Below are 19,538 nucleotides of genomic sequence, written 5' to 3'. Positions count from 1 at the left end.
ACCACAGTTCAAAAGCATCAATTCTTCGGCACTCAGCTTTCTTTATAGTCCAACTCTCACAGCCATACATGACCACTGGAAAAACCATAGCCTTGACTAAACGGACATTTGTTGGCAAAGTAATGTCTATGCTTTTTAATGTGCTGTCTAGGTTGGTTATAACTTTCCTTCCAGGGAGTAAGCGTCTTTTAATTTCATGGCTACAATCACCATCTGCAGTGATTTTGGAGCCCCCAAAAATAAAGTCTGCCACTGTTTCCCCATCTACTTGCTATGAAGTGACGGGACTGGATGCCATGATCTTAGTTTTCTGAATGTTGAGCTTTAAGCCAACTTTTTCACTCTTCTCTTTCACTAAGAAGCTCTTTAGTTCCTCTTCACTTTCTGCCATAAGGGTGGTGTCATCTGCATATCTGAGGTTGTTGATGTTTCTCCCACCTTTCTTGATTCCAGCTTGTAACTTATCCAGCCCGGCATTTCTCATGATGTGCTCAGCGTATAGGTTAAACAAACAGGGTGGCAGCAGACAGCTCTGTGGTTCCCCTTTCTGGATCTTGAACCAATCAGTTGTTCCAAACAGGGTTCTAACTGTTGCTTCTTGACCCGCATACAGCTTTCTCAGGAGACAGGTAAGATGGTCTGGTATTCTCATCTCTTTAAGAGTTTTCCAGTTTGTTGTGATCCACACAATCAAAGGCTTTAGTGTAGTGGATGAAACAGAGGTAGATGTCTTCTGGAATTCCCTAGTTTTCTCTATGACCCAGCGAATGTTGGCAATTTTATCTCTGGTTCCTCTTCCTTTTCTAAACCCAGCTTGGATATTTGGAATTTCTTGGTTCGCATAATGCTGAAACCTAGCATGCAAGATTTTAAGCATGATCTTACTAGCATGGGAGTCACTGAATGCAACTGTCCAACTCACAAGTAGACACGACTGGGTGACTGAACAGCAACAACAAAATAAAATTTAATTTGTAACACTAGTTAAATTGGTATTTTCTTATAATTGAGAATAGTAGTAAAACTGTTCGCTTTTGCTAAAGGACATTATCTGATTGTCAAATAGAAGAGAATCCATTTTTTTGCACTGGGTCTGGGTCTGGTTGCCACGTGTGGCTTTCTCTAGCTGTGGTAAATGGGCTACTCCTTCATCATGCTGTGCAAGCTTCTCACTGTGACAGCTTCTTTCACTGCAGAGCACAGGCTCTAGCCGGGCTTCGGCAGTTGTGGCTCTTGGGCTCTAGAGCATGGGCTCAGTAGGTGTGGTGCTCGGGCTAAGTTGCTGCACAGCATGTGGAATCTTCCCAGACCAGAGATCAAACCCGTGTCCCTTGCGTTGGCAGGTGAATTCCTATCCACTGTGCCACCAGGGAAGTCCTATTTTTTTTTATTGCTCTATTATTATTACCCAAAAGTAATCTAAATTTCTCACTCTTTGTTTTCCCCCTTGAATGCCAATCTTTTTAACACTATAGCTATTACTACTATTTAGGTAAGCAATATTGACACCACACTGAGCAGTAAAAATAAATAATCTCCGCTTTGCTTTTCCTACAATGTAACTAAATTCAGCTAAATCTTTTTTTTTTTCCATTGCTTTTCTGGCCCCAAGGATTTCAAAATCAAAGGCTAGTCAAGAAGTATAAAGAATCCACTTTGACTAAATATGAAGAACGTAAAGGTCATTTAACAGTTCCCCAAATCATTTCTAAAAAGTATATACGGTCTTTAAAATCACATTTGGTAATGGTAATACAATCCTTCTACACGAATAGCTATAAATTATTTGAAGGTGGGCACCCTCTGCAGGGGGCGGGTTCTCTGCTGCTCCAGGGCACACTCCTACCCTGAAGGTGTATACTGGAGGAATAAGCTGTTGGGCACACCCCCTCTCCCTCATTTTAACTTCAGAGCAGAGCTCTGACATGCATGAAGGACAAAGACGTGGGATATGATGCAAGAAAAATAACCATGCCCTGCCCGTCCTTTCTAAAAGGATAAAAGATGATCAGGAAAAGGAGCCTTGAGCAGAAAACAGAAGGGATGTAAACATTAGTAATGACAACTTTTTTCTCCTGCTACCAAAATGGTAAGTTGAAAGCACCACACAAGACCAAAATGAGGTGTGGGAAAATAATTCCTTTGAGTCATTCAGGCCTAATTCTAGTCTAGGCCGTAAGCTAAAAAGGATAAGGAAGAAAAATATTCTTGTATTTATTGTATAGTCTATCCCACTTTTCTAGACAACCTGGGCTAGAAGCTTTGGCCAGCAAAAAACCATATGCATACAGCACAAACATGGAAAAATAAAGGATATTTGTATTAAACACTTATCATATAAGGGTGGTCTTCCAAGAACTTTACATGAATTAACTCATTTGACCCTCAAAACATAAGGAATCTATTTCACACATAAGAAAATTGAGGTATGGAGAAGTATAATTTGCCCAAAGTTGCACAGCTATAAATGAATGTCAGACTTGGAAACCAAGCTCAAGCAGTCTAGCCCCATCTTCTACTTTCTTTATCATGATACCATCGTGTTTATTCCTCAAAGAATCCAAAATCTGGGAAACATTACACAGGAATTTGATAATTCAGAATCCTACCGAGACTCAACTAACCCAGGTTGATTAGTATGAATTCCACTCAATATCATCAATTCTTTGGATGTCAAACATCATACTACAAGTTCTGCATGTTCATTAGGCAAAATTCCATCATATCTCACCCAAAGTAAATACAGACCAGTTAAAATTATCCTTTTCTCACAGGAGAGGCTAATGAGGGCTGTAGTTGTCTTAATGGTACTGTTCTTCAAACGATGCCCTTCATCACAAATTAGAAGATCAAATTTTACATTCTTAATTTGATCCAGGGAACGAAGTAACATTTCATAACTGATGATAAGAACAGAATAAAATGGAGATTTCGTGAATTCTTCTACTTTGTGGTCCTAAAAAAAAAGGTAACCTTTAACAAATCATGGGCAAAAATTGTGTGAAATTAAATAAAAGCAGCATATTCCTGAAAACTATTATCTAAGTATTAGAATATATTAACTCATAACTAAATTGTAAGGCAATATTCCATCTATCAGAAAAAAGAGAACTACATATGCTTGAAAAACTACTAGATAGTGAAAGCTGCAGCACTGATTTGAAAAACTAGAGATTTAGTAAATAACCAAATCTAAATTTTCAAAAGTCTCTTACCTGATCAACAGTAAATATCTTGATCCTTTCGATTCCTAACCATTTTTGGAATTCTTTCTTCCAATTATTCACCAAGCTTCCAGGTGTGACAATAAGTGTCTTCTTTACTATTGGCTTGCCTCCATAGGGTCCCTGACACTGTAGGGTCCAGATAAGCGAAATACATTGCAGTGTTTTCCCTAAACCCATTTCATCGGCAAGAATAGCTCCACATCTGCCATTCACCCTGTTAGAAATAATTATATTTCCTTCAACTACAAAAGGAAAATATTTTATGCCTCTAACACCATCACCTATTAGTCAAAAACCAGAAGCTGATATTTTGTAATTAGGATGAATTCTAGCCCCCACTAAACACATTTTCTAGCTTTTCATTCAGCTGATTTATGACATTTTGCATCTGTGCTAATTATATTCATTATATATTTACTGTCAACTAAATTACTAAAACAAATTGAAATTACAGTTGAATCTAAATCTGTTACTATAATGATTCCATATTTAGAAACTAGAAATGAATGCCAATTTCATATCTACAGTTAAATAATTTAACTATAACTGTGCTTCTCATCACTGACAGCTGAGCAGTTTTTATCAGTTTCAGTATTAGATACCAAAACACTTTAAAATGTAATGAAACATAAACCAGAAAGACCTAGTGATCTGTATTTATGATTTTCTTGCAATAAATGAAGTCCTCGACCAAAATAGCTCCTTGACCTGTAAGAAAAATTAAACACTATTTGATCTAATACACATAATTTAGTAAAAATCTTGTCCTACAAGTCTATTTGGTTCATGCAATTGAAAATTAAACATTATAAGGAATACTATCAGTAACTGGCATTTATACCACTTTATAGTTTTAAAAGCTCTTTGACAGGTATTAGATAAACACTTTAAAAGTTACAAAATCCAAAGGAATTAAGGAAATATATAAGTATAGTTTGTTAATCCATTCTGTTTCTTACTAGTAGAAATAACAACCAAAACCAATTTTATTTATGTTTTCCAGTTTAAAATATAGAGAAAAAATTACAAACATGAATTATAGCCACTATTATTATTTTAGATTACTACAGCCCTTATTCGGAGAAGGCAATGGCACCCCACTCCAGTACTCTTGCTGGGAAAATCCCATGGACGGAGGAACCTGGTGGGTTGCAGTCCATGGGGTCTCGAAGAGTCGGAAACGACTGAGCGACTTCACTTTCACTTTTCACTTTCATGCATTGGAGAAGGAAATGGCAACCCACTCCAGTGTTCTTGCCTGGAGAATCCCAGGGACGGGGGAGCCTGGTGGGCTGCCGTCTATGGGGTCTCTCAGAGTCGGACACGACTGAAGTGACTTAGCAGCAGCATAGCCCTTATTATTACTTTAGATTATTTTATATTTTGCCATTGCAAGATGCCAGCTAAACGAGATATAGTGAGTGGCAGAGAGAAAACAGTGATCCAGCATTCAGGTATAGTGAAGAGAGCAGAAAGGCTTCCCTTGAAGAAGATGAACCTTGAGCAGAGTTTTAAAGGAAAACAGGAATTCACTACATTAATCAGTATTAACACATCAGCACAGCTGGAGCTTGAACTGAATTCCAAGCAAAGAAATACAAGGTTAGGAAGCTGGCAAGATTGGTAGAAGACAGAAGATAAGGATTCTTGCCCTTGAAAGCTCAGACTGTATCTTGTAAGTCAGTGTCTCCCCAACATCAGTCTTCCAAGAATGACTACACTGCTTTGCCATATATGTGATACTATATGTTACTATTTATTACTTTTCTCTAAATCAACTCACTTTTTAACTTAGATTTATTTGAAAAGAAAATAAATTCTTTCTAAGCATAATCTACTTGTGAAACCAAAAGTTTGATATGCTATTTCTTTCCAATTATTCACTAACTAAATATGCTATGATTAAAAGTAAAAAATAAAGTTTGTCCATGTACACCTAAAATAATTCTATACACCACCCAAGTGGAGTGCATACCACAGATTAGGAAACATTGCTCTAAGTTCTGAGAATTGCAATCATTTTAAGCAAGGAAATGCCATGTTCAGAACTGTTTCCAGAAATATCAAACTGGCAGCAATAAGTAGAAGGAATCTGAGGAGCATCAGAAACAGATACACAAGTTAGAAGCTGTTGCAATAGTCCAGATAAAATATAATTTTATGACACCAGTTACTAGAACTGCTATAGTGAGGGCCAGAAACAATTAGGTTAGAAATGGTATTTAGGAAGTCAAAATATTCAAAAGCTTAGGTGTGATTAGATAGAGAAGATGAGAGAAAAGAAATAAAAGATGATTCTCAGGCCAACCGAAGTAAGATCTCCAAAAAAGAAGAGCATATTTGAAAGAACATGCATCTAGAAAGTTTCCAGGAGATAATTTTCCCCTTGTCAGGGGTCGCTAAGAGTCGGACACGACTGAGCGACTTCACTTTCACTTTTCACTTTCATGCCTTGGAGAAGGAAATGGCAACCCACTCCAGTGTTCTTGCCTGGAGAATCCCAGGGATGGGGGAGCCTGGTGGGCTGCTGTCTATGGGGTCGCACAGAGTCGGACATGACTGAAGCGACTTAGCAGCAGCAGCAGCAGCATTCAAGGGGTTCTTTAGAACTTGAAGGAATTTACATTCCCAGCTTCCTAGTAACTGAGGCATACTGAGTGGCAATGACCAATGTAAAAATCGAGGTCCTATGCATCAAAAACAACAAAAAAGGCCTGGAAGGAAATGTACTAATATGTTAGCAGAGACCTTTGATTCTTTTAACCCTCTTTGGTTTGAATTTATGTGTGTGTCTTCTACTTCAACTGTATTTTGACTATAATTCTTTAAGAAAACTCAATTATAAAAGAGGAAGAGGGACTCCTCTGTGTGTGTGTGTGTGTGTGTGTGTGTGTGTGTGTGTGTGTGTAAACAGAGGTGAGATAAGAAGGAAACTTTTTTGCAAAATCCTCATAAGTTGTGTGTCCAGTTCCAAGCAAGATATTTAGCACACAGTATCCTTCAAGAACTACCTGTGGAAATTTCCCTGGCGGTCCACTGTGGCTAAGACTCTGGGCTCCAATGCAAGGGGCCTGGGTTCAATCCCTGGTCAGGGAACTAGATCCCACATGCTGCAACTAAGAGTTTGCATGCTGCATTAAAAAAAAAGATCCTGCATGCTGCAATGAAGATTATAAATCCTGCCTGCCTCAACTAAGACCAGGCACAGCCAAATTTTTTTTTTAATAAAATTATTTTTTTAAAAAGAACCCACCTGTGGAATAAAACATACACATTACCATTTGCCATTCCTATCAACTAAAATGTATGCTGCACTCATTGAGACTCATTACATATTAGGCTCATCCTAGAAACCATTATGTTACAGGTAAATCAAAGCTCTGATTAGATCAAACAAATTATTTTCCTACCTCATTCCCATTACACATTCATAAAGGAATGTGATCCCTTCTTTCTGATGTGGTCGAAGGTAATATACGAGGTGAGGATCTATCACTACATCCACAACAGGAAAACAGTTCTTATTGAACAGCCACTGGTGATTCTTATCTGGTCGGAGCATAACAAGGGAATCTTAAGAGAAAGGGAAAAGTATAATTATAAATGTATTTCACTCTGTCAGTAATTACATTATCTTGCTCTAATTACTCAGAAGATACAACTGTTTGCAGTCATTTGCAACAAAAAAAAATCAAAAACTTTGAAATTCAAAAAGAAAAAAAAATTAAAACACAATAATTTTGAAATTCAGTAACATCAATGCTAAGCAAAGGTACAAAATTTTAAAAATAAAATCCCATGCCTTATTGATGTAAGATTCATGCAAAGAATGGCAAAGAGCTTTCCAAATTTCATGCACAAAAGTGCTTTGAAACCACTAAAATTCACTATTGTTTCATAAAGAATTCATCAAGCCACAACACTTACTAGTTCAGTATTCAAAGCAAAGAGAACTATTTCCAACTGAAAGCACAGGTTGGAATTTTGCCAAGATGGCCTTTACTAATACTCATAGCTTCTTATTCTCGAAAGGCTTTCCAAATTTAATATAAAGGCTTCCTTTATTTCAATTCCTATGCCGACTAACAATGTCTATCACCCCTATTAATCAGAAGAACTGAGAAAGAATGACAAATTTTCCATTGACTTCACCACCATTATTTGCTTAAAATTAATTACTTCATTCATGAAATGTAAAATTCATGAATCTTGACAAAGCAGCATGGAGTAACAGTCAAATAACAATGTAATTCTTTAGTAATATGGTAATACAATTTAAAAGATTTAAAATCATTCAAAAAACAAAACCAAATGTAACTAGAAAGCTGGTATGAATTGATAAATCTGAAATCAGATAATAAACCCATCAAAGTAATTTTTTGGATATATTTGTATGTCTGCATCATGGTTAAAAAAAGTAAAATAGATTTTTTAAAATATGAAAAAAGAGAACAAAGATGAGAAAAGGAGATTAAAAAACAACAGGTTCCAGGAGACTAAGACTCAGTGCTTTCACTGCTAAGGACACGGGTTCAAACCCTGGTCCAGGAACTAACATCTCACAAGCTGTGTGGGGCAACCAAAAAAAAAAAAAAAACCCACAGGGGATTTAATAAATAACCCTCAGTGTGGAAATATATAGTCACAGAAATGAGAGTCTGGTCATGTTTACTGATAGTAATTACCTGGAGGAAGGTTTTCTGTGGATCTTCCCAGGTTTCTGAGCAACCAAAAGAAACTCTCATTTTCAAGGTGAATTCCTGGCAGGTAGGGGAATAGAGTGTGAAAACGGAAAACTCAGCCCCTGAGTTTCCTCCATATCCCAGTAGTAAAGAAGAGAGTATGTCTTGTGGATTTCCAACCAAGAAATGGTTCCTTTTTTAAAAAAAAAAAGAACAAAAAGAGGATCTCCCTAGTGGTCCAGCAGTTAAGAATCCACCTGCCAATGCAGGGGACACAGGTATGGCCCCTGGTCTGGGAAGACCTCACATGCCTCAGAGCAACTGAGCAAACGCTCTGCAACTACTGAAGCCCGTGCGTTGTAGGGCCCAAGCATAAGCAAGAGAAGCCACTGCAATGAGAAGCCTGCACAGCAACTAGAGTAACCCCTGCTCACTGCAACTAGAGAAAGCCCACACGCAGCAACTAAGGCTCAGTGAAGCTATAAATAAAGAAAGCACGCTTTTTAAAAAATTAGTTAAAAAGGACAAAGGGAATTAAAAAGAAAATAGAGGTAAAGATGATTCACAGCTCAAGCAAGGACCATAGAATCATAAGTCATCTAACAAAGCACGAAGCTTCGAGAAAAATAAAACCTAAAGCACCACAGCAATAGGACATCAGTTTAAATCTTTAGATGCCCTTCATGATCATGAAGCATCATTTAATGCTAACAAAATCTCTCTTGCTTTAGTTTTAAGTCTACAGGTTAGAACTACCTTTAACAAGATTTAAAAAGAGAGAGGATAATCAAGTATTTACCACTTACAAAAAGGGCTTGCTTACACACACACACACACACACACACACATACACACTCATGTAAACATATATACAAATTATCATAATAAAATTTTTCATTCACTCAGTTATCAAATATTTATTGTATACAGTATATACCAGGCACTCTAAATCTCTATGGTAGTTATTAAAACCCACATTTTACATGAGGCAAAATATAGTGAAGTAAGTGACTACCTCAACTGGTCGAAGAATCAGTAGTTTAGTGGCAAAAGCAGGACTCTAACTCAGGCCCTTGACTAAGCAGTGTTCCTTTCAGTTCACCACAGCTCTCTACTACATAACAGGAAGGTGAAGAGAAAGAAGCATAAAGGACAGAAGGAGGCTTATGAGCCAGTGTGACAGACAAAATATTCACACAAAGAGAAAAATCAGAAGCAGAAACTCCCACTCTCTAAATTTCAATTAAGTCTCAAATGAGCTAGAATAAAGCAAGGAGTTTTTAATTTGGGGGTTTTAATACAAATTATGCCAATACCTACTTTAAGCAAGTCAGTTCATTCTTCTGGTACTCAGTTTCCTCAAATGCAAAGTGAAGGGATTGGTCTAAATTATCTAAAAGGTCCTTTTATTTCAAAAATTCTGTCCCCAAAATGGCAAGAGGGGAAAATAGTTATTTTAATACTTTTTGCAAGCATGCGTGCATTCTAAGCCCCTTCAGTTATGTCTGACTCTTTGTGACCCTATGCACTGTAGCCCGCCAGGTTCCTCTGTCCACGGGATTCTCCGGGCAAGAAAACTGGAGTAGGTCGCCATGCCCTCCTCCAGGGGATCTTCCCAACCCAGGGGATGAACCTGTGTCTCTTATGTCTTCTGTATTGGCAGGTAGATTCTTTACCACCAGAGCCACCTGGGAAGCCCTTAACACTTCTATTTATAGCTATTTTAAGAGTTATTTTTATAATTATTTCAGTATTTTTACTACCATTATGAGAAAAGCTTACTCTATTCTCCAACTTCTATATAACAAAACAAATTCAATAAGAATAAGTCTTTTCAAACAAATGCTGAATTAACTGGATATCCACATGGAAAGAACTTCCCAGATGGCACAGTGGTAAAGAATCCACCTGCCAATGCAGCAGATGCAAGAGAGGACAATTCCAACCCTAGGTTGGGAAGATCCCCTGGGGAAGGAAATGGCAACCTGCTCCAGTGTTCTTGCCCTGACAATTTCATGGACAGAGGAGCCTGGCAGGCTGCACTCCATGGGGTCACAAAGAGACGGACACAACTGAGCATATACACTGCCATTCTTACTGCCACGTGGAAAAAGACGAACATCAATCATTAACTCACCCTGTACACACTATTTCAGGCAAAATGAATCACAGACTTAATATAATTCAAATTTTATGTCTGTCACGTCACCAAATGAGAAGCTCTGTAATGACAGTTTTACCTCTGGGCCCAATGTATAAAAGGCACACAAGAAATACTTGTTGACTGAGCAATCAAATCTTAAAAAGTCATAAACAGACTAGGTTTTATTTTTGATGCAATTTTTAAATTAAATTCATTAATGTGAAAATTAACTTGACTGGATTCTCATGAATAAAATTTGAATTCTTTACATGAAATCTCACCTTTCAGTATTTTTCACCTTTCAATATTCTAATACTCAATTAAGTCACTAATTGGGAGAAGGCAATGGCACCCCACTCCAGTACTCTTCCCTGGAAAATCCCATGGATGGTGAAGCCTGGTAGGCTGCAGTCCATGGGGTCGCTAAGAGTCGGACGCGACTGAGCGACTTCACTTTCACTTTTCACTTTCATGCATTGGAGAAGGAAATGGCAACCCACTCCAGTATTCTTGCCTGGAGAATCCCAGGGATGGGGGAGCCTGGTGGGCTGCCGTCTGTGGGGTCGCACAGAGTTGGACACGACTGAAGCGACTTAATAGCAGCAGCAAGTCACTAATTACTAATACTTGTGATCAAAGCATACAATCTTCAAAATGGAAGTTCAAAAATATTCCTAATTTATAAATTTACTAATTTTTCTCCCTACAAAAGCAATAAGGTTTTGTTGAAATCATACACATGTATGTGTTTATACATCTATAATTCGCACAATTTTCCTTCAACACATGTATTTTGGTTAATATACTCTTGCAATTGAACATTTATTTATGAAAATACTTCTCAAACTATATTATTATTCAACTTCAACATTATCCCTTATGTCAGACTATATATCTGAAAAATGATACATACTTCTACCTGAAAGTGTTAAAACAAAATTTCAACTTTAAATTCACATACCAAAATATCTTTAGACAGTAAAAACAGAAAACTCAAATTAAGCTTTTAAATCTTACTTGGCGCATATGGGTCATGGCGTGGTTTACAACTTTGGAAACTGTTCTGTTTATTTTCCTTTGAACTGAGTTTACAGACACTTTTGAAAGGGTTAGAGAAACACTTCTTGGCAGCTTGAGAAGAACTTAAGATAGCAGAACATCCTCCTCCAAACTGAAAACATCTTCCACTGTTGAAATCATCTGGAGAGATGATACCCATGACTTCTATTTCTTTTCCACCAATCATCATTGTTTGACCCTCTTCAATCTTTTCAAGCTCTTTCAGTTTATATCCAGTGCCTTTAAATTAAGAAGGAAAAAATTAATTTAATTTATTGACACTCTAAGATGACTTAATTAGTAAAACCAGAGTTTCTTCTTATAACTGTACAGAATGAAAACTACTTTGAATGCAAATAGCCTCATATAATAACCCACTAGCCAGAACAAAAATATAATTTATCCTCTTAGTAAAAATACACACATGCAAAAATCAAAAGGAATAAATAATTATATAGTTATAAAAATTAGGTAAGGTTTAGAGACCCAAGGCTTTTTTTTAATTACTTAAAATACAGTCTACTGTATTCATGGTTTTGCCATCTGCTGTCTATAGAAAATCAAGCGTAGAAGGGTTTTGGTAGGCTATGTATGGACCCTCCTTTCTTGTGAACAATCTAGACAAATGCCAGGGCAGCTCTATTTCCACTTAGAAACAAGTGCAAATGTGAAGAACTCGCAATAGAAGCAGTTTCTAACAGAACTAGTACTGTACTCGTCCACCTTCGATAGCATAGTAAAACTACATTTGTCACAGACGCTACGGATAGTCCAAGTTCTCGCTCTTGAATAAAAAGCAGGATATTTTATAATACCACACTTGTTTGAATTATTATTAATTCAACAGACATTTATTAGGTGCTGCCACGTGTAAGGTGTTGATGCAATATAAATATGAGTAAGTTATCACGGTCTGCTTAAAATGAACTCATTAATCAGATAGAGTGAGGGAATTTTATACTCCTCTGCTTGGAACATTAAATGCATGATTTTTGTGCCACTGTGAGGGGCAAAACTGTGTATACCAAAAACTTTAAAGTTTCTAAAAACAAAAAATAAAAGATCATCATAATTTAGATAACATTACATGACCCTTTTAAACTAGCTGGAAAATTGCTACAATTCCCTATTAACACTGGGCTAATAATTACAATCTCTGACAACTGGGAACTACGTAATATACATTTTTCAGTTACTAATGATAAAGCTCTAAGATGAAGCCAAATAGTTATTTGGCTGGTGTTCCTAAATGCTAAAAGACCCAGCCCTCCATTTCCCAAGCTATTTCAATTCAACAGCAGTCCTGACCTCTCCATATTAATGAAGATAACTGTTTTATCTTCATACTGAATCTAACTCTATTAATCCAATTACCATTAATTACATGAAAATGGGAGATAAGAATAAATTTAACTTTGAGGCACCTTCAAGAGGCCCTGCAACTCCAAAATCTCTCGTTTCACTTTGCTCCCTAGTGATGACTGTCTCAAACATCTCTACATCTCCAGAAGACTTTCTTTAAACTCCTGAACTTTGTTTCCCACAGTTGTTCTTTGCTGGGTATGTGGAATAAAAATCAACTGAATCTGACTATATTATCATAAGCTATTAGTAATTTCAGCATTCCAGCCTTCAGGTTTCTTAGGAGTGTTTATCCTTATAGTAATAATATTTAAATGCTGAATATCTAAATTATTTAAAAGAAAAACTGCTTGTATAATAGGTGATACTTGCAAGATTAACTCCAGGTTGATATATTATTAACATTATAATTAAGCAACCAAGTCTTATATTTGAAAGCTTACACTTTGAAAGCCAATAAATTAATTTTTTAAACCAGTGATTTTCAACTCCTGCTGGATATGAGAGTCATCCAGAAACCTAAAATATATGGATGTTCAGTCCCTCTCCCCATCATCCAGACCAAATAATCACAGCCTCAGAGATCAAGGCCTAAGCACTGGCATTTTTTAAAAGCACCGGAGGTGATTCTACTTGTATAGAGGTGATTCTACTTTTTTCCACTACTTGGAACTGAGAGATCATTTTATTATTAATCCAAACTACACATACTCAAAACCATATATACTATAGTTATGGGTAACAGATATTCCAGGGTAATTTTGGTAATTTTTTCCTTGCTAGGGGGCTTTAGAATATAATTTCACTAATTAAGTATAAACAAGTTCTCAAAAAAATTTAGCCTCAATCCTTGGTAGCTCAGATGGTAAGGAATCTGCCTGCAGTGCAAGAGACCTGAGTTCAATCCCTGGGTCAGGAAGATCCCCTAGAAAAGAGAATGGCAACCCACTCTAGTATTCTTGCCTGGAGAATTCCATGGACAGAGGAGCCTGGTGGGCTATAGTCCAGGGGGTTGCAAAGAGTCAGACACAACTGAGCTACTAACACCTTAACTAACATGGAATGTGTATTGCTAATTTTCTTTTTAATTTCTCTAAATACTAAGCATAATATTGGATATATGGTATTCAATATTTTCATAATAAAAAATTCTATTGCAGATAATTCCATTCAGCCTCAACTCATGCCCCTCTGTCACTGCCCTTCGCATACAATATTCCTGAAACACTGAAGTAGTTTTAATTCACTCTTGCCTATACCTGTACATATGCTATGCCCCTTTCTCATTCCCTACAAAATTACTCATCCCTCACATATTACCTTAAACAATAACTCCTTTGAAGCTTTCCCTTAGCCTCGTAGGCTGATTTACATGGTCCTTCTATATATGTTCCTATTGTACTTAGCAAACATTCTCATTGAAACAATTATCTTAGTGCTTCCTAATTATCAATTACATTGCCCTGTCCCTACTAAACTACAAACTATAACCCTCTTTGAATGCTTACTCCTAGCATAGTTATTGAAACTACAAACTATGTTATTTTCAACATGTAGAACAGACTTTATAATTACGGGCCACACTCAGAATTGAAGAGTAATTTAAGAGACAATATAAAAAGACCATGATAACTTTACATACTCTGATTTTGTGGGCTAACTTATGCAAATAAATCATGCTGGCAATGTTTTATAATGGAAATAACAGTTACCTCCAATTTAGATGCATTAATCTAAGTTATCTCTAGCTATTATCGCCTTGCTATTTTCAAATATTTATTAGGTATCATTGAAGTTAGATATCATTCTATTCCTAATACCCACATCTTTTTTAACTTTTAATCACTCAGCATTCTGGAAAAAAAGAAAAAAGATGAAAAACACACAAAGAAAAACTGCTTAATCTCAGAAAAATGCCAATATAACTGTATATATCTAGCTAATCATTTTATATTCAATGAAAACGATACCATGGGATGAGATTCATCTCACTGAGTATACATAAGATTGTCAGAATTGCTATTACAAGATAAATTTATGTTTATCAGATAATTTATACATGAAAGTCAACAAAGAACACCTTCATAAAACACAATTACATTTCAGTTTTGTAGTCAGATACATATATTAACTTTAGACCAAATCATAAACATCAGGTAATATCACAATACCTCTTCCAATGTCTTTGCCTTCCAAATCCTTTAATGTAAATGACTTTCCTTTTACAATAAGAACACCATCACCTTCCCACTTTTTGTGTTTTTTCTTTGAAGCTTTACACCAAACAACACTGAAATATTTAACTAGGCTATCGGGTTTCTCTTCTTGTCCCTTAGACACTGTTATTTCTTTAGGGGCTGAATGAACTAGAATATAAACAAAATAAAAACCAATTATTATAGATGACATTAATATTTAAGTAATAAAATCACTCAGCAAAATAAAAGCACAAGTAAATTGGATTGTATTAAGTATTTTTTCATATATATGCTATAAACTGGGAAATTCAAATACCAGCTTCTAGCATTACCACGAAAACAGAATGTAAATTTCTTATCATACAAACTTAGTACAAGTAGAAAAATATAATCACTGGTAAGATTTTAAAACTCTAGTAATTAAAGATAAAATTTCAGCATCCATGGAAAAATACCTAAAATCACGTAACAAGATATATCAAGGAAAAGTAATACATTATTACAGAGTTCTCTAAAAGAAAAACCTGTAGCTTTTTCAATAAGAACAAAGGTAAAACTGCTGAAGCTGAAACTCCAGTACTTGGGCCACCTCATGTGAAGAGTTGACTCATTGGAAAAGACTCTGATGCTTGGAGGGATTGGGGGCAGGAGGAAAAGGGGACAACAGAGGATGAGATGGCTGGATGGCATCGCTGACTTGATGGACGTGAGTCTGAGTGAACTCTGGGAGTTGGTGATGGACAGGGAGGCCTGGCATGCTGCGATTCATGGGGTTGCAAAGAGTCAGATACGACTGAGCGACTGAACTGAACTGAAGACATTAAAGCAGCAATCAGACTAAAATTTCATCAATATATTCTTGTCTCCTAGCTTAGGGAGCTAGCTGTCAGGCTGGGTCACTGATTCTGAGAATTCAGTAGTATATGATCAGGAAATTAAAAGTTCCTTATGAAAGTCTATACTTTTCTTGAAAACATTCCCAGTATCACCTTACAAAAACATATGCAAAGAGTCTAACAGAGAAACTTTTTCAGCAATGAAACTGATTTATGGTGACAGAAACCAGAAAGTAGCTGCTGGCTCTGGAGTTGGGAAATTGACTGGAAAGGGGCAGGAAAGAAGAACTTGTCTGGGTGATAGTTGCATCAGATCAGATCAGATCAGATCAGTCGCTCAGTCGTGTCCGACTCTTTGCAACCCCATGAATTGCAGCACACCAGGCCTCCCTGTCCATCACCAACTCCCGGAGTTCACTCAGACTCACGTCCATCGAGTCAGTGATGCCATCCAGCCATCTCATCCTCTGTCGTCCCCTTCTCCTCTTGCCCCCAATCCCTCCCAGCATCAGTCTTTTCCAATGAGTCAACTCTTCGCATGAGGTGGCCAAAGTACTGGAGCTTCAGCTTTAGCATCATTCCTTCCAAAGAAATCCCAGGGCTGATCTCCTTCAGAATGGATAGGTGAATACAATTAACAGAAATCATTGCGGATCATTTAGAGCCATAAATTTTATTGCATGTAAAGTACAGACAAAAAAGACAAAACATAATAAGACAAAGGATAACAGAATAGGTTGAGAGGTATGTATATGATATTCTATATAATGGTATCTTTTAGTGCTTTGAAGCAAAAACACTCTTAAATTATCTATTAACTCAAAGCACACTTGACACTAAAGACAAAATCTCCCCTTGTTACTCGGTCTTATTCTTTCTTTTCCCCTTGGCAGTTAACCATGAGCACTTCCGTGAGAAATATAGAGCATCCTCATACTGAGCCCTAGGTCTTGCTTCTCACCTAACTTTTATACTATATTTTTCAATGACTAGATAAGTTTACTCCAGCTGAAGAGAGGAAAATCTCACTCCCCCGTTATTGAAGAGCTATTCACTGTATCTTTTACCAAATACACAACTTGACCTCCAAAGCTATCAAAACAAAAGAATTTACAAAACAAAAGCCAAATTACTACTTTATCTTTTAAAATTCACCCACCTACTTAAATAGGAAAAGAAAAAGCCCTGAGACTAGGAATAAAAAAAGAATTCCCACTTTCACCACTTCTAATCAGTGTTGTCCTGGCAAGTCTTAGCCAATGCAATAAGGCAATAAAAAGTATAAAGATCAGAAAGGAAGAGAAGAAGTAAAACTGTACCTATGTGCGGATGATAAAACTGTCTACATAGAAATCCACAGGGAAACTAAAAACAAAGGACTGAGAACTAATGACTTATTCCACCTCATTTCAAAGTTAACTATCATGTAACAAAAATGGAGATACTTTGGTATTTAAAAGAAAGACAAAATGATCAATGCAACAAAATAGTGGCCACTGTGTATGACCACTATTTTTCAACAAAGTTGGCAAAACAAACTGATTTTCAACACAGTTGGCAAAACAAATTCAATGGGAATAAGCCTTTTCAAAAAATGCTGAGTTAACTGGATAGCCACACAGAAAAAAGATGAACATCAACCATTAACTCACCCTGTATACAAAATTTAATGAAAAATGAATCATAGACTTAAATGTAAAATTTTACTACAAACTTTTACAAGAAACTGTAGTAGAAGATATTTGTAATCTTGAAGTAGGCAAAGGTTTCTCAGAATACAAATATATAAAACATTAAAAATAAAATATATGTTTAATTTTATCAAAAATTTTAAAGGATGCCATTAAGAAAACAAAGTCAAACAAATCAATAGAAAATGGGCAAAAAAACATGAACAGATAATCCAGGAGAGAATATATACAACAAGTCAGTAAGTACATAAAAAGATCTTTAACATCATTAACCATTTGGGAAATGCAAACAAAAAACACAAGATACACTTCACATCTACTAAGATTAGTCTCAAATGGATAAAAGCAAGTATGGTGCAGATGTAAAGAAACTGGAATCCTTACTCACTACTGGTGGGAATGTAAAATAGTCCAACCACTTTAAAAAACAGTTTCACGATTCTTCAAAAGATTACAGTTACCATATGATCCAGCAATTCCACTCCTAGGTATATGCTCAAGACAGAGAAAAATATGTCCACACAAAAAAACTTGCACATGAATGTTCATAGCAGTATTATTCATAATAGCCCAAAGGTAGAAACGAACCAAATGTTCATTCAACAAACAAATGAATAAACAAATTGTGGTACATCACGTTATTATTAGTGATATTATTCGTAATATTATTCAGCCATTAAAGGAATGGATACAGGCTACAACACATATAAACCTTAATAACATTATGTTAAGTGAGAGAAGCCAATCACAAAAGACTACACATTACATGATTCCATTTATATGAAATGTACAGAACAGGAAAGTCTATAGAGACAGAAAGCAGTTTAATGGTTGCTTAGGGCTAGGAGGTGAGGGTGAGACTAGGGGCACGAGGTATGGGGATTTAAAGTTCAAGAGCACAGGATTTCTTTTTGAAGTACTGAAAACATCCTAAAATTGTGGTGATAGCTGCACATAACTGTAAATATACTACTAAAAAATTATGAACTATATACTTTATATGAGTGAATTATGTTGCTGTTGTTCAGTCGCTCAGTCATGTCTGACTCTTTGTGACCCCATGAACTGCACCATGCCAGGCCTCGCTGTCATGAGTGAATTACGTGGAATGTGAATTGTAACTCAATGAACTTGTTTAAAAACATGATAACACCACACACTAACTTGACTAAAATTTTTAAAACTATCTTAATTGAAGGAGATCAGCCCTGGGATTCCTTTGGAAGGAATGATGCTGAAGCTGAAACTCCAGTACTTTGGCCACCTCATGCAAAGAGTTGACTCATTGGAAAAAGACTCTGATGCTGGGAGGGATTGGGGGCAGGAGGAGAAGGGGACAACAGAGGATGAGATGGCTGGATGGCATCATTGACTCGATGGATGTGAGTCTGAGTGAACTCTGGGAGTTGGTGATGGACATGGAGGCCTGACGTGCTGCGATTCATGGGATCGGAAAGAGTCGGACATGACTGAACAACTGAACTGAACTGAAAGTCAATTATAACTGAAAAAAAAAGTACAGAGCGCCTAGAAATATCACACACTACTAGAAGGAGTGTAAAATAGTACAATAACTTTGGAAAACAGTATGACAGACTCCTAAAAAGTTAAACATACACCTACTATAACCAGCCATTCCACTGGAAAATATTTACTAAAGAGAGAAGAAAACACATGTCCAAAAACCAAACAAAAAAAAAATGTGTACAACTTCAAGCCAGGTACATCAGTCTCCTAAAAGTCTGAAAAACCACTGTCACTATTAGAATTCAGATAATTCATTTGTGCATCATTGGCATTCATGGATTGAGAAAGTGAATTTTGACTATCTGAAACCAGCAAGGTTTTTTTCTAAGAAAACGATTGACATGCAGCTAAGAAGTTGTGTCCAGAATGCTTGGCCCAACAACTTAATCCCCTGAAAGGATTCTAGCTGCTGTAATCCCAAACACAACAGTCAAGAACAGAAAGGACTGAAGGGCGGTGGCTCTAGTTTCCTGGCCTTCCTATCACAAATAAGGGTGTTTGAACAAAGAGTAATTTTATACACTTCTTTGAGGGAAAATACACTTCTAATGTAGAAAATATGGTGTAGTTTTTTACTGTATTCTTTTCATATATTATTTTGAATAAATTTCTCGTATCATTAAACAGTAAAATGATGCTTTCAGTTCAGTTCAGTTCAGTTACTCAGTCGTGTCCGACTCTTTGCGACCCCATGAACTGCAGCACGCTAGGCCTCCCTGTCCATCACCAACTCCTGGAGTTCACCCAAACTCATGTGCATTGAGTCGGTGATGCCATCCAGCCATCTCATCCTGTCATCCCCTTTTCCTCCTG

At 36.6% G+C, this 19,538-nt stretch overlaps 1 protein-coding gene across 4 annotated transcripts in view; it reads right to left on the bottom strand.

Annotated features, from left to right (window-relative positions):
- Positions 1-19,538, bottom strand: part of RAD54B (RAD54 homolog B (S. cerevisiae)) — a 118,556-nt gene that overhangs the window by 33,198 nt on the left and 65,820 nt on the right. The window contains exons 1-6 of one of the 4 annotated variants that reach the window (XM_010833503.1): positions 14,186-14,300; positions 11,070-11,351; positions 7,913-7,987; positions 6,638-6,800; positions 3,216-3,441; positions 2,749-2,956 (exon numbers count right to left, since the gene is read on the bottom strand). In XM_010833503.1, the coding sequence (XP_010831805.1) occupies positions 2,749-2,956; positions 3,216-3,441; positions 6,638-6,800; positions 7,913-7,987; positions 11,070-11,301 (904 nt within the window). In that variant the 5' untranslated portion in view covers positions 11,302-11,351; positions 14,186-14,300. Of the gene's footprint in view, positions 1-2,748; positions 2,957-3,215; positions 3,442-6,637; positions 6,801-7,912; positions 7,988-11,069; positions 11,352-14,185; positions 14,301-14,644; positions 14,840-19,538 lie in introns of those variants that run through there. The other 3 variants (XM_010833501.1, XM_010833504.1, XM_010833502.1) reach the window with 3 other exon arrangements.

Source organism: Bison bison, unplaced genomic scaffold (assembly GCF_000754665.1).
Source record: "Bison bison bison isolate TAMUID 2011002044 unplaced genomic scaffold, Bison_UMD1.0 scf7180017863702, whole genome shotgun sequence".
NCBI lineage: Eukaryota > Metazoa > Chordata > Mammalia > Artiodactyla > Bovidae > Bison > Bison bison.
Note: the sequence above shows the minus strand (reverse complement) of the source record. Positions and strands in the feature narration are given on the sequence as shown.